This window comes from Hoplias malabaricus, chromosome 2 (assembly GCF_029633855.1).
Source record: "Hoplias malabaricus isolate fHopMal1 chromosome 2, fHopMal1.hap1, whole genome shotgun sequence".
Classification (NCBI taxonomy): domain Eukaryota; kingdom Metazoa; phylum Chordata; class Actinopteri; order Characiformes; family Erythrinidae; genus Hoplias; species Hoplias malabaricus.
Genome location: NC_089801.1, coordinates 23,567,610 through 23,584,049, shown reverse-complemented (window position 1 = coordinate 23,584,049; position 16,440 = coordinate 23,567,610). Strand labels below are relative to the sequence as shown.

Sequence of the window (16,440 nt, the reverse complement as noted above, 5' to 3'; positions counted from 1 at the left end):
TCCGTGGGCAAGGCCGGGATTTTAAAATGGCCGGCTTTTACGACACTATAGCTGCAACTGCTAATTCACCTGACTGGCCTTTGTGAAATCCTGGTCTGGATCCTAGATCCTGGATCAAAAATCCAGATTTGAAGACCTCAGCCCTAGTGACACCTCACAGGTGACATCTGGTCACATGACCACCAACAGGAACATGAGGGAACAGGATCAAAACACAACAAAAGCCCATGGATAGAATGTACCACAGGTAAACGAAAGCATAAGGCGAGGGCAGAAACCTTCAAAAAGGTTAGAGAGTGTGTGCATGAATTTTTCTTGTTTAATGTTTCAGTGAAATCAGGGACAAATGTTGTCAGCTCATCCGGGTCATTAGGTCAGGTCAGTATCAGCAGAGAAGAGGATGACACCACCCTGTCATTCCAGGGGGGGCTACAAGAAGCCAACCCTCTTCATTCACTTGTTGTGTCTAATGCAGTAGAAGTGTAAAATCACAGGTCTCCCAGCAGATGGAGTTAGGCTTTAGTTTAGCTGAACATTGTGAAAGCCTTGAGCTCTGATAAAGCAACACTGGGAGCTACGACTGGGGGAATCCTTCACCGCATCTGGAATCAGATCTGTTGCGTCCCTGATATGTAGCAATCAAGTGTCCCAGAGCAAAGCCTGATGTGAGCGGCAGAAGAAGAAAGGCAAGTAACGCAGTGAAATGCCTTTGGGGAACAGATGCCTTTTTTTTTGCAATTCATTTGCGACAGAGGCAGATCCAAGAGTCTGGGGGTTACAACAGGGTGAAGTGCTGTGTGGAAATCAGTTCCCTGTGGGGTCTTGGAGATCAGAGGCTGCTGAATCTTAGGGATTCTGTATGTTTTGCACTGTCAAAAGCAGTTTTGCAAGAACAAACTGATCAAGACAACTGTTTACCTTCTGCATTTTTAAATACAGTTAAGAAAACAAACTGAAGTATTTAAAGAAAAGCTTTGACGTGGACTTATTCTGCCACTTTTTCCAGAAGACAGCACAATTCTGGGTCTTAATGAAACGTGCGTGACATGCTTTGGTCAAAATACCACAAGGATCCAACCTCTCCTGTTTAAACAGCCCGGTGCCGAACATTGAACTTGAGCCTCTTTACACTGTTGTATTCTATAATGTGTGTTGACAATGAAAACTAATCTAGAAGTAAAATATATAAAGATTTAAAGACAAGAACTATGACAAAATGTTTGCACAAATAAAAAATAAATAAATAAATGAAAATGTGAACGACTAATAAATTAAGAGTTATTTCTGATTTGAAAACAGAAAATTGCAAGCAAAATATAAACAGGAGAATGCTGTGTCTGTTTACTGTTGTCAGGGCAACAAGAGCATCCGGGTAGAATAGTGAAGAGGCGTTGATTCCCAAAGAATCGTTTCTTCAAGCCTGTGGGAGCTGCTCGTATCAACTGTTGGCCAATGATTCATAGAGCTGAATCAATTAGAGTCGACTCAGACTCGATTTGCACGTGCATTTTGAACTTAAAATATTAATGTAAGATACTCAATGGGGTGAGGGGGGTGACAAAAGGGTTTAGTTGGAGTATTGGAAGCTACACTCTCTCTCTCTCTCTCTCTCTCTCTCTCTCTCTCTCTCACATAAACCCACTTCTGCTCTCTACTCTGGGCCTTGATGCCAAGATAGCCGTGCCCGGTTCAATACCACCATGACCTTTATCAGTGAGCAAACACAAATGTTCTCCACGTCTGCAGAGTTGGCAGCGGGTGGGAGTGTGTTGTGTCTGTGTGTGTGCATATGTGTGTGTGTGTTTAATGAGTCTTACCTTATCCAGCAGAGGCTGGCACTGGGGCACTTTGCTCTCGGGACTCTCCAGCTTAACGATGCTGATGAAGGAGCTGTCCTGCCGCTCATCCTCACTGGTGTTACACAGAGACAAAGGGTGAGACTGCAGAGAGAGAGAGAGGGAGAGAGAGAGAGAGAGAGAGAGAGAGAGAGAGAAATTTAATACAGACCGAATACAGGTGGTACATACACATCACAAAATGGCAGTGGACTATACAGTAAACATATAGAAATGTGAACAGTGAGATCCTTGGATTTCATGCACCGCCTAGAACTTTCACCTCAGCACCAGCAACATGGCAAAACAACAATGCAGAAGAGGCTTGAGGTGTGTCCCAATTAGCACCAAATGAGCAGGGCTCGAACCCACAACCCCAGGACCCTGGAGCTGTTCCAACTAGTTATTGTGATTTATTATTTATTGTTTTTTGTTATTTATTAGTTATTGTTTGGTGGAGAGCACAGACAAAAGGGCGGTACATTATTGGTCACTAAAGGTACAAACTGTTTAAATGGACCTTTTGTCCATGATGTTAAAGTGATGTTAAAGTCCAGTTGTGTTCCCTGAAGGTCCATTATATTCTCTTCTCCAGAAGGAGTGCGGGATATTTGTAAGATTTCATTATAGAACTGTGTCAAATAAAAAAACATAATACAAGTTCTGGAGCTGAAGCGGGGCATATGAAATCAGCACATCTTTAAAATGTATAATTATTATCGAATAAAGTACAGAATATGTTCCATAGAGAGTGGCACCACAGAGACAGTCTGGCAGTGTAGATAAAGCATAATCAAATCCACTAAAAGTCATAATTTTATGATAAACAGCCAGACAACAGCCAACATGCCACAGTCTAGCACTGGTCTAATCACTCACTAAAGCTCAATTATACTACAGTTAAATCCGACCCTGCGATGTGATTGGCTGAGAGACGTTCCAGGATTGTCAACATTACATGATAATGGCACTCTGACTGAAGCTCTTCAGGTATCACTCCGCAAAATACATGTAACCTACCAACAGCGCCAGCGCTTACAAGACTGTGCCGGGAATTTTTCACCCAACGACGATCCGGTTCATTTTCCTTTTGCACACATTATTTTGAGCAGAGTAAAGGATTATGGCGCAGTGGACTGTTATCTACTTTTTGGTTTATAAACAAAAGAAAATCATAAATAAATAAAAAGTAACTGGGTACGTCTATGTGGTTTCTTTGATTGTGTTTAACTCGAGTTGAGACGCGTCTTTTTTCTCGGCTGCTCTCTACTCGCTTTTAACTTGAACTGAGAGAACTCGGCATCGTTTATTGTATGAAATATATATATATCGCTATGATCTGAATCCGCTGTAAACAATGGTTACCATGACATTATTTTGACTTGATGCATTTATCTCAGGGCAGCTCTGAATAATGCAGCCTTGATTCCCAACAAATCTGGTGTGAACACGAACCTGCTTCTGGAGAGAACCAAAGTTCAGAAATCCTGGACGGGTCCAACATCGCACACGTTAAAGATCCAGAGTTCGTTGAAAAGAGCAAAAAGCAATGTGTGACGGAATGGATCTATTCTTCCTAGTGGAAGGTTGATTAAAAAAATCAAGTCATTTTTCACGGTCTTCTTTATCTTAAAATCTAATGGTACACGGCAGTAACGAACTGTGGTATAATCGCAATAATACACTCGAGGTTCGTGCGATAACGTGAAATACAGGCACTGGTGACTGATCTTCACATCAGTGCCAATATCTCACGTTATAGCATTCCCTCTTGTGTATTATTGCGTAAATAAATCCTGCTGCACTTCAGAATGAATAGTTAAAGCACAGATATAGCTCTGCGCAGACATAGTCACAACTAACTTTTTCAACAATGCTGCTCTCACAGGGAAGACTTCTGGCAGCGTGTGATAGAATCCCTGTCCTTCTGATGTTGAAGGTGGACAGGTGATAGATACCGGACTCTTCCTGCACATGTGGGCGCACATTTGACTAATAGTAGCCTTATCGGAGAGGAGAGAAAAAGACAAAGTGCGAGAGGAAGAAGAAAAAGCACTCCACCCATGTCCCATAAAAAAAATCGACAGGTGCTACGTTAAACCTTTAACATCATCCAGCCTCAGAAAGCCCCCGGACGGAAGAATTGAGGCCGAAGAAACTGAACCATGGTGTTTGTGTGATGAGAAACTACCATTAAAGCTACTGTCAAATACTAAAGAGTTTGACTACAACTACTTCAGTGGACTTCATTATCATTCTTCAATAAAATGACTACACACTAGAACTACAGTTTGTTCTTTAGGCCCACGATACACAACACAACCCCAGCATTACATAAGATGACCCGACCCTAAACCTAGCCTTAAACCTAAACCCGACTCTAAACCTAGCCTTAAACATAAACTTAACCCTAAATCTAGCCTTAAACATAAACTTAACCCTAAATCTAGCCTTAAACATAAACCCAACCCTAAACCAAGCCTTAAACATAAACTCAACCCTAAATCTAGCCTTAAACATAAACCGGACCCTAAACCTAGCCTTAAACCTAAACTCAACCCTAAATCTAGCCTTAAACCTAGCCTTGAATTATAATGAAGCACAATAATAAAAATTATGAATGTGGCACTGTTTCCAAGTTGCGAAGGTCTGAGACAAATGAAGCTAGCCCCCTTAACTTTTCAAATTATCATTAAACAGCTCAACACACTCGGAGAAGAACACGTCACTCATAACTCTAATGCTAATGATGCCCTCCTACCCACCCACAGAGGGGCCAGGTTTTCTCTGTTGAACCCTGGCCACTGATGACTATGGCGTCAGCACCGACCAGGGTCTTTGCTGATTGGCTACATCCAACGACAGCAGAAAACTCTTCCTTGAACTACGATGTCAAACATGACCCATTAAGCAACCGATTACACCCGTGTTTGACCACGACTTTGAGAGAATATTATAAACCTCATCCAGAGCTGGGTTCAGTGCCTCTCCTCTCAAAGGCAAGGCTGGTTTTGAGGAAGCGACGGACGTAAAAGAACCCGAGTTGTGACCGAATGTCCTTCACCACAGTACCGTATTAAGTTTGATATAAGGCCCCAACAGAAGGCCATAACTCTTGCTGCTGGTGTGAGTCACTTTGAGGAGCACCATGGATTCCTGTGATTCCACCCAACATAAATCAAGGCTAAATCACCCTCTCGCTCTTTTCTCTTCGCCCAGAAAAACTCAGAGGCTAGGCCTGGCCCAGCCCAGCCCGGCCCAGCCTGCCTGTGGGAGGAAAGGGGGGTGACCGGGAGTCCCCCGACCTCAGCCACAAAATCCTATTAACCAAAACAGCCCAGAGAGCACGGTGATGTCAGTGGCTCGACATCATATGGAAGCCAGAGCTGGCACTGTCAATCAAGTGAGGAATGTATAGTGTTTAACCCCTTTATATGCCCCAGAAACGGCTCGAGAAGCAACTGTTTCTAACTAGGATAATGAATTACAATCTGAATTTGATGAAAACGTATTCATAACCAAGCTGGGTTTCAAGAAACCCACATTTTAGCTATGAATTTATAAATATTTAAGTTTTTAAGAATCAAAATAAACACAAGACCTTTTTTTTTTAAGAAGAATTAACAAAAATATATGTCTAAATGTATATAATTCTATTGCTATTTAATTATTATATAACCTTATAGGGATTACAAGTATGTGCAATCATGTTATGAAACATATACATTTAAAAAGCAATAAAAACATCAATGCAATTAATGCATACAGAGAAAACGGGGTCATCTACATGCAGTGAGTGGTGAGGGAAAATATTCGGATAAGAAGAATGTATACTATAAAAAATGTACCTCTAATCTGAATAAAAAACACTAATTTCTTAGATATTTACACATGTATTACATATTAATAATCATGTAATAAACATAAAACCCAAGACATTCTTCTAGATGTTCTATAACCCAACTTACACAGTCAATGCTCTAGTCCATGTGCCGAACTGGATCCATGACCAATTCGTATCAAAGTTAATGATAATAAGTAATAATGTTGATGAAGCATTATTTTTGGACAGTTATGGTTATAAACATATTATCCACAATTATCCACCTGTTTGGCTTTGATGAATTCTAACTGAGCACATCTGATCTAGGCTGCCGGGGATAAGCTAGATGACATATAAGTATATATAACACATTTGTAATATGTTACAATGATTTTATGAAAAATAATACACAGAATTACATTATTTTATTTATTGGGGACATATTCACACTAATCCTGTTAAGAATATTTCCTTGCACTGGATTGGATTCTAATGGTTATAAACATGGTTATAAAATGCAATCTGCATATGTAAATATTTACAGCCATGTTTATAATGTGTTATCAATACAGTACAGCTTGTAATCAAAGTGCCTATAAATGCTTATAAACATAGGATTCTTGCTAATGTAGCTATGAAGCAATGAAAGTTGATGCTTCACAAATGAGCATAACACAAGTGACACCAACTGACATTAAGAACGTTGACCCTAGTCAGTTCCCTACAGCATAGCATCATGCCTTTACTATCTTCATAGAAATGACTGCAGACATTTAATATATGGGCAGTAACCCTCAAAACCCTCAAAGAATTAAGAGGTATTACATCAACATCTGCTTCCAATACTGTGTCTCACTCAAGGCTGCTTCAATCCTCAATAACGCTGCGAAAATGCTAACGTACAGTTCTTCCAGAAACTGGTATGTTTACAAAATGTTAATGATTCAGCGGCTACAAAGAAAAACGGGTAATCGAGATGCTGAACGAAAGAGAGAGAGAGATTTCATACAAATATACATCTAAAATAATTCACGTATTGTCATAACTATATAATTACTTCTGTACCTCTGTTATTAAATAGCTATTACATATTAACAATCATGTAATAGGATCCAAAACAATAATTCTTGAAATATTTCCTATAATCTGGGCTCGGCAGCGGTGACATGTTGTAAATCCATCTCTCTCCAGGCCACAGTGGATGCTTTCTGTAACAAACTCAAGAAGATCTAATAATAAAGATCTATAGCTGTCCGCGGCTCGATTGGATTTGGACTCAGTTCACAGCAATTATGTATCATTTCGCCCGCAAACTTCTCACGAGGCCTCGCAAAGAGAACCATTTTTCATCAGCTCCAGCCCAAAAGACCTCGGGGTCCCAAAGCCGGCGGAGCGTCCAAACACGTGTGGAGCCTCACACAAAGCAGAGCATTATCTTTATCCCGCACCATGTCAAATCCACTTACGGACAAGCGGACGTGAACCCAGCCCCGTCTCGCAGTAATTTTACCTCATGGAGCAAAAGAAGGGGGCACAGAAAGACACTAGCAGCAGGGCTTTGGGGCAGTGCTCTGACCACTGCCTCTGTTTGGGGGGAGGGGGGGTGGGCGGTAAAGGCCTGTAAACACTATATGGAACAAAGTGATGTGTGTAATTAGAAGTGAGGAAACTCGAGTCTGACTCAAAAAGCAGAGACCTAGGGGGTTAGGCTTGAGAACCAGAACTTCCCAAATCTGAGGTCAACAAGGAGCAACACAAACATTTTCCGGGTCCGAATGTTGACAGTGTGACGGCGGTCAGAGCTGCTCGTCTGTCTCGGGCGCAGAGTGGGCGAGAGGTCCCTGTCCCGTGGCTTTGTAGTGGCGATGAAAAACATTCTGCTGCCGCCGTTTCAATCACAGTCGGCCGACTATAAATAGTCCGAAAAATCTGTCAGCCTCAAAAACAAACAGCAGGGCAGCGGAGCAGGGAAAAATAAATAGTGGCTGTGGTGAGAAGTCAATAATTTTTTTTTTCCCCTCCCTGTTTGCCCTATGGGTCTCCTTTTGTCTTGTGCCAGCAGTGGGGCCAGTTCATGTGCTGCCAGCGAGTCTAAGATCTCTCTCTCTTTCTCTCTCTCTCTCTCTCTCTCTCTCTCTCTCCCTCTCTCTCTCTCCCCCTCAGGGCTTAGATCACTCTCAACCCTTCAATTTACTCCCATTCAAAGCTGGCAGATGCAGAGGGCTTTCTCAAAAGCTTCCGCTTCTTAGTTTACAAACGATGACAAACCAGGCTCTTCCACGCACGAAGAATACTCGTATGTAGACGTGTTGATCAGCCTAATGGAACTATGCAATTAACACACACACACACACACACACACACACACACACACACACATATGCATGGACCCCCATGGGACCTCCATAGCGCAGGTGTGATCTGGATGGTGGATAATCCTCAGCTCTGCAGTGACACTGATGTCGTGGTGCGTTAGTGTGTGTTGTGCTGGTGCGAGTGGATCAGACACAGCAGTGGTGATGCGAGTTTTTAAACAGTGTCCACTCACCACCCTGTTAGACACACCTCCCTCGTTGGAAAGTCAGAGAGAGTAGCTCACAGTTACTGTGTCGGACCAGAGGGGTTTTAAAAACTCCAGCGGCACTGCTGTGTCTGATTCACTCGTGCCAGTACAGCACACACTAAGACCAATGAAGGACAGGGTGTAGTTGTAGAAGTACAAAGTGCTGCTGTGGGGTCAGTAGAGCTGAGAGAATGGACAGTAAGGGTGGTCATAATGTTTTGGCTTTGGGTTGAAGCAGCTGCACATGAGACAAGTAAATGCTGTGTGGCTGCTACTTTAAAGAACCCGTTAAAAGAGAGGAGGGCTTCAGAGTGATTGGCAGGTGCTCTTGGGAAGCTGAGCTTGGGCCCTTTATCCCCATTTCAAAGGGTTTGGCCCCTGAGGGCCGGAGGAGAGCCAGCCAAGTCTGCTATGTGTCAGGAAAGAATTCCGTTACCCCCCAAATCCCCCACCGCTCCCCTTTCCAACGGCACCCAAATATTTGGCCGCTGATCCAGCGTGTTGTTCCGACCCAGTTTCCCATGACAACCGTCTCTCTGGCCGTGTGTGTGTGTGTGTGTGTGAGAGTTGTCCGTCACAGCTGGGATCTTCAATCAGCACGACTGATCCAAACACTACACTATACAGCATCCTGCCAAACTCCCCTCTCTCTCTCTCTCTCTCTTACACACACACACACACACACACACACACACACACACACACACAGGACACATTAAAGAAGAGACTATGTGGCTGTGTATTCAGTACCAGAAGCTAATGCCGTGTGTCTGACAGCAGGAAGACTGTTGGAGGCGTGTTGTGGGCGGAGCTTTTCCATTCCACAGACATTTCCTTCTTAATTTTTTCATTTTTTATGTAAATTGTTGAAATTAAACGCTGACATCTTCAGCATTATTATTATTATTTAATATCAGGCCGACTCATTAGTGTATCTCTCTTAGCTGTTAGCAACATTTGTTTTAGCTTGATTTCCAGAATAAAAGTCTCTGTGAATTTAAAAAGCAGTGTGAGATCAGAAACGAGTCCGAACTTGTACACGGCGCAGTAATCTGAGTGGTCCCACGGTGGACCATGAGCAGTGAGCAGTGGCCTACAGTCAGCGGGGTGCTGAGCTTCTTAAGCCAGAGAGAGAGAGAGAGAGAGGGGCATTAGAGAAGTGGAGGGCATTATAGAGTTGGTGCTGTCAAAACAGCAGCGGAGTCACATTTCAGCCCAATTCCTTTACTCCTTCCATCCACAGCCAGAGAGAGAGAAAGAGAGAGAGAGAGAGAGAGAGAGAGAGAGATTGAGAGAGAGAGAGAGAGAGAGAGAGAGACTGTCTGCCGAGAAACTGATACTATAATGACTACAGAGCAATTACTGAGAGAGACAGATGAGAGAAAAAGAGGGATACACAGGGAGAGGGATAGGGAGGGAGAGAAAGAATATGCAGAAAGAGGACAGAGAGGGGGATAGAGAGAGAGAGAGAGAGAGCAGTCAGATTGTCTGTACAGAGTCAATGAGCAGGATTCGGGGGCATTGTGGTAGTTTCCGAGAAGTGAAGCATGAGGCTGTGTGTGTGTGTGTGTGTGTGTGTAGGTTGGGGCTAGGGGTGTACTGGGGGGGCCGAGAGAAAGGAAGCCTCTGTAACCTCATCCTCTAGAACCGAGCTGAATAACTTCACATGCACAGCCAGAGGACACCCCATTAGCAGCAAATGACCGCCGTTTAACGGCAAAATGACCGAACGTTATAGATGTCCCACCGTAACCCAATAACATCCCGAACAAAAGAACGACCCCCTTTCAACTCTCTTATCACACACACACTAAACTGCTGTGGTGTATTAGGAGCAGACTGATCGCCTTCATATTACACCTGCAATTCCACACTGCAAGAGCGGCCATTTTATCATCGCCCACGTTACAGCTTTATTTAACCCATTAACACAAAGCCCTGAACTGTTTACAGATGAGCTCGACCAATCAGAAGCAACCAAACACCCCAGCCAGGGGACTATGTACTATACTATAAAAACATTTCCAGGATGCGTACAATGTGTAATAGATATAACTGAGCATCCTACACTCACATAAAGGACTATAGGAATTTGACTTAAATTATTGTGTCAATGGGTTGCATGTACTCATCGTCAAATTATATGTCTGGATGTATGATTTAATTTCATGAATTTCATGATGTAAAACCATTAAAAATATAAACTCAATTCAAAGTGCCATTAATTTTAGTGTAAAATATGTGCTGGTAATGTTTGTGGATTTTCTTGTGAATGTCTGGCAACCCAGTGTGAAAAGTCAGCCTTAAAATGACTCCTAAGTCTAAAATAAAACCTTAACCCTGAAACTAACTCTGAGCTTGACCTCAGACCTGAGCGTACACCTAAACCTTGCACTAAATATAACCTTAAACGTAATGCGAACCCTAAATGTAACCCTAAACTTAAAGGAACTCCTCAAAGGAACTGCATTTTAAAAATACAGCTTCAAAATCATCATGGTGCTCCACTGATCTGTTTTAGGAAGAATAGAGCCTCTGTCCTTGCCACTCTGGGCTCAGCACTGCAGAAACTGCACTATGTAACATTTGGAAGAGTGCAACAATCTACCTCCACTCCCTCTCCCTCTCCATTGATTTAATTACTGTGCTGTAAAAAAAGTACACTATGATTACACTAGAGGGAGCCCAAGGAACCAACACTCAAAAGAGCAAAGGAAAAAAAAAATTCTACATAGTGTTACTTTAAAAATACATTTAACTCTAAACTTAACATTAGCTGTAAATGTGGAGGACAAACACTGCTACAAACACACTACCCAGCAGAGGGGGCAGTTCTCTAGAGGGCATACTGTACATGCTCTCTCTCTCTCTCCCCCCCACACACACACACACACAGCCGGTCAAACAAGACTGGGACAGACCACCGACATGCATTACTGCACCACTGACCTGCCACCGTCCCAAAGAGAAAGTAGAACAGCATAAACAAACACACACACACACACACACACACACACACACACACACACACATACATACTTTCTCTTACTATCACTCTCATCTTATTTTCTATATTTCTACTGTTTTTCTTTTTTCTTTCTTCTATTTTCTTTCTCTCTCTTACTCACCATTTTTGTTTTGTTTTCTCTCCTTTCTACCCCCCCTCTCTCTCTCACACACACACACACCCACACACTCTCCTAGCGATGATGTGATAAGTAATATGGTTACTAAGGTCTAATTTATTATGGACAGAGGGATGTCCACACCGAGTCACCTATCATTCTGGATAACATCAACCTCTGTGGCAATGAATCAAGACCAAGAGACCACTCACTCATTCTTTCATCAGCGCAAACACACACACACACACACACACACACACACACACACACGGCCCTATTCATTTCAAAGCCAAGGATGAGGATCAACAAAGGCTTCCCCTTTGCTAACACGAGCACGTTCTCTCACTCAGACGTTTGTTTCTTTTTCATTGATCCCTTTCCCCTCACTGTTACACACACACACTGACAGAGCACTTCACATCTCTCTCTCTCTCTCTCTCTCTCTCTCTCTGAGCCCAGTGCCAGCTGTTGGCTAGAGAGGTGTCCAGCCCCCAGCACGGGGCTGTAGACCTGGGAGAGATGGAGCTCCACTATTGTTTATGTGGCTGAACATAATCAGGTCCGTTGGTTTCAGAGGAAATGTTGGATGAGGGACTAAAAGCCTATGGCCACAGTTTGTAATGCGTTACTTTACTATATTTTCATATAATTTGCTTATAATCGCAATACTATCATTACGGCCATATCGTCCAGCTGGAGAAAGTGAATCCCCTTCTGAAGGAAGCAATACAGTGAATCTTCTTCCCTTCATTCTCTCTCTCTCACACACTCACACACACACACACACACACACACAAATACACACCCAGAGCTCTGAACTGTAATAGCATCTTTCGGCACAGAGGACTTTAATGAGAGACAGGTGTCTCCTTTTACACATCCTCATAAAATAAAACACCACAGGCAGCCTGCCATGAGCGCACACGCACACACACACACACACACACACACACACACACACACACAAAGAGGGAGCTCTCTGAGCACCACTCCCCCCATACACCACCATGCAGCTTTTATTTCCCCCTGCTCAAAGTTCATTAGTGTGACTGAGTGAGTGGGGGGAACTCTTCTTTCTATCTTTCCCTCCCTCTCTCTCTCTCTCTCTCTCTCTCTCTCTCTCTCTTGCCTGTCCTTCCCTAGGCTGAAATTGAGCACTACTCTAGCTTTGTGTATATGTGAATGTGTTTTCCTTAATACACTTTGAGGACAAAAGTGACCTACACTATGAGGACCTACTCTAGGACCTACACTACTAGAACCAACATTATGGGGACTTACACTACTAGAACCAGCATTATGGGGACTTACACTATGAGAACCCACATTATGGGGACCTACACTATGAGAACCAACATTATGAGGACCTACACCATGGGGACCAACATTAATGGGACCTATAATATGGGGACCTACATTATAAGACCAACACTATAAACCCTCTCATTTTAATTGGCTTACAGTAAAGACAGGAACACCCTCCTCTTTTTCACTGTTTGTTGATGTCACCCACTGACCGGAAAAGGGAAAAAGGATGTGGCTACACAAAATTTGCTAGCAAACTTTTAAATTCAATTCCATATCGCTACACCTGCACCTCGAGCTACGCCAGGGATGATTAAACCCTGCTCTGTTCACCCTGCGAGCTACCATGGGGAGATTGAGCAAGTTCGTACAGGCACTGGCAACAGAATGGGACAGTCTGGGGCAGCTGAGGTCACTATGCTCAATGCCAGTTGTAGGCAAGGGGTAGAAATATCCTCAACACTGAGGAGTGAAGTAATGGAAGATCACTCTGTAGAGATTAAGCAACTTTCAATCCTTAGCACATGGCTTCACTTATGCGGTTGGATGCAATCAGAACTTCACAACAGTTTTCCAACAGCTAACATAAAGTGGCCATGGCGGCAGAGGTTAAAGAGAGCCTTGTACTGTGTGAAGTCTTTGTAGATCCGTGTTCAGGCTGAAAGTGTTGTTTCAGCTGGAGCCTTAAACCGAACACACACTAATGACACTAGCACTAGTGCTAATGCTAAAACTAATGAAAGGAAGCAGTGTGGTCAACTGTTATGAACAGGGTAAATGATGAGCTTTCACATGCGGGATGTCCCTTTAAATTGCCAAGCTTCAGATCTGAGAACTTCACCAGCCTCCAGCACCAACAGCTTGAGATGTTTGAGATGCAGCTCAGTAAAGAATTACCAAGCATCGTCAGTGTACGGCTCAACACACTTGGAGGAGAATACTCACTGCATACATCAGGCTCGCATGTACCACAATGAGCGTAAAACTGCCTTGTAAAGCCCCCAGAACTGGATGTAAGTGGAGGGAGCCCCAAAGGCCCACGCTCACCTTGGTGCTAACACTAATGTAACCCGGGCAGGGGAAAATAATGCCAGACAAGAACCTGAGTACGTGAAAACCTGAGAGAACCCACACTGAGAATCAGCCGCAGTGGGTTTCAGTGTAACACGTTTGTTTCTGGTCATGTTTTATTGAAACTAATGCAACAGAGAGCAAGTGCAAAATGGAGGTCATTAAAAAGTGAAGTGAAGCAATTACGTGATTAGTTTAAAATAACAGTGAAGTAACAGCGGGAACTCGAGACGGATCTGACTAAAACGATTCTGTAATTACACTCTAACTGCTCAGACACTCGACTTCTGAGGGCCTCAGTCACACACCAGGAGCCCGGGGGAATCCCCCAGATGTTTGCAGAGGTTAATAAGAGAAAGATGGTGTTTCTGTGGGGTGGGAGAACAAACATTAAACTGTAGAACCACACGTTTATACTCAGCAGGTTTATCTTCCTGGTGCAATGGAGGTGCATTGCCTCTTGAGTCTTGGTTGCTCTCATGGTTTCTTCACCCTTCATCCTGTTGAGACTTGGCTCCTTCTGTTCTTATCTAGTTCTTCTTCTTTTATCTGTTGCTCTTTTTTTGAGAGATCTTAGTTGCTCTCAGTGTTTCCTCCAAGAATCTAAACCATGAAGAAGAAACACTGTGAGAAACCAAGACTCAGAACTCTCTCTCTCTCTCTCTCTCTCTCTCTGTTTCCGTGGAGCACCCTGCTGCTAAAAGCCCATAATCAAACACAAACAAGCCTCCTAACTGACCATAATAAGGAGAGATGGAGTCATCACACACACACACACACACACATACATCTAAAGGGCCACATCAAAGCCAGTCTGTCTTATTGTTGTTGCTTTTTCGGGGCGTAAACACAAGCTCCACACACAGACTCCATGACAACTTGTGGGTCACATGACCCCCCCAAGCACCAATCAGCAAGCAGGAAGACAAACAAGCAGCCAATCGGAAGTGAAACTTTTCCCATTCACTGACAAAAACAGCCCGGCTGCTATCGTACGCTTCAGCTCATTTCCCCACGGCATTATCTTTCCAAACGTCTCATTTTAAAGATGTGGTGGGAGTGTGAGGGGGCAGTGTGTGTGTGTGTGTGTGTGTGTGTGTGGATAAACCCAAACAAAGCTCAAGATTAAAAGCTGCTCTCTACTTAGCTCTCAGTGCGAGGCCAAAGCTCCAGCAGCCCTTAAAAAAACACTGTAACACTGACTCTAACTAAAATTGGCTAGATCAGGACCCACACAGGACCACCACAGAGCAGGTGGATCCTTCTCAGCGCTGCAGTGACAGTGTTAGTGTGTTGTGCTGGTACGAGTTTATCAGACACAGCAGTGCTCCTCCACAAAGTGGACCATTGTGGAGCACTGAGTGGACACATGGTTTAAAAACTCCAGCAGCACCTGCTGTGTCTGATCCACTCGTACCAGCACGACACAAACTAATACACCACCAGCACGTCACTGCAGTGCTGAGAATGATCCACTACCCAAACCGTACCTGCCCTATGGGGGTCCTGATCTGTGAAGGACAGGGTGAAAGGGGGCAAACAAAGCATGCAGAGCAACAGATGGACTACAGTGTGTAGAACTACACAGTGCTCCTGCGTGGTCAGTGCTAACAGACGTGATAAAGCGAACTTGAGCATGCCACTGTTGCTGAGGCAACACTTAACAACACTGAACTTTGACACTTAAAGACACTCAAAAGCTAGGTAGTAGCTACTGAAAGTGTGTCCTTGAGGCAATTTCTCTGAGAGTGTATGGAATACATTCAGCACTGAGTCAACGCAGAAGCATAACTCAACTTGTAGTGCTCTCCTCCAAGAGTGTTGAACTGTCCATTGTGAGAGTGTGTAGAAGAGTGTAAGAAGGGGAACGACACAGAGAGAAATGTCTTGATGGATGTTTTAGCTGCATTATAACAAAATATGATCCTGCTGTAAAGCTGTACTGAAAGAGAGGGAGGGCTTGTGTGTGTGTGTGTGTGTGTGTGTGTGTGTGTGTGTGTGTGTGTGTGTGTGAGATAGAGGGGGGGTGAGGGGGGGCGGGGGGATCAGTGACTTCAAAGCGGAGCGGCAGCATTCTGCAGGCTGGCGATGTTTATACTGCTGAGAGGAGGCTACATTCCTGCCTCTCATTTTTCCATGGCATTCCAGGAGGATCTCTCTCTCGCTCTCTCTCTCTCACCACCCCTGGCTACATGCCACAGACCCTGCGACAGCTACCCACCCTGTCTCTCTCTCTCTCTCTCTCTCTCTCTCTCTCGTGACTGATAGTATTGAAGTGCCTTAAGAGTCAGTAGGGTGTGCTCCCACTGGCTCCAGACTGAGTGCAGCAGGGGTCAGCGTACAGGAGAGTACTCCCTCTGAAAGGATAACTTAAAGCCACAATAGGTCGAATTTGTACATTGAAATTACAGCTTCCAAATCATTGTAATGCTTCACTGACCTGTAACAGGGAGAATAAAGCCTTTGTTGTTGATACTCTGGGCTCTGCATTGCAGAAACAACACTATGTAACCTTTGGAGGAGGGTAGGAAACCAGCCCTCCTCTCCTTCCTCCCTCACCACTCAGTTTCATAACAGCGCTGTAAAAGTGAATCACACTCTGCAACTTTAGGGAGTTGCAACCAAAGATATGCTAAATCTTACCTGCTGTTTTAAAGTCACAATCAATCATTTTCTACATAAAACATACTCTAAACACAGCCACCTCCATATGGGGGA

At 43.8% G+C, this 16,440-nt stretch overlaps 1 protein-coding gene across 1 annotated transcript in view; it reads right to left on the bottom strand.

Annotated features, from left to right (window-relative positions):
- Positions 1–16,440, bottom strand: part of LOC136687032 (E3 ubiquitin-protein ligase RNF43) — a 115,332-nt gene that overhangs the window by 28,441 nt on the left and 70,451 nt on the right. Inside the window, exon 3 of the mRNA XM_066661222.1 lies at positions 1,818–1,940. Within this exon, the coding sequence (XP_066517319.1) occupies positions 1,818–1,940 (123 nt within the window). The remainder of the gene's footprint in view (positions 1–1,817; positions 1,941–16,440) is intronic.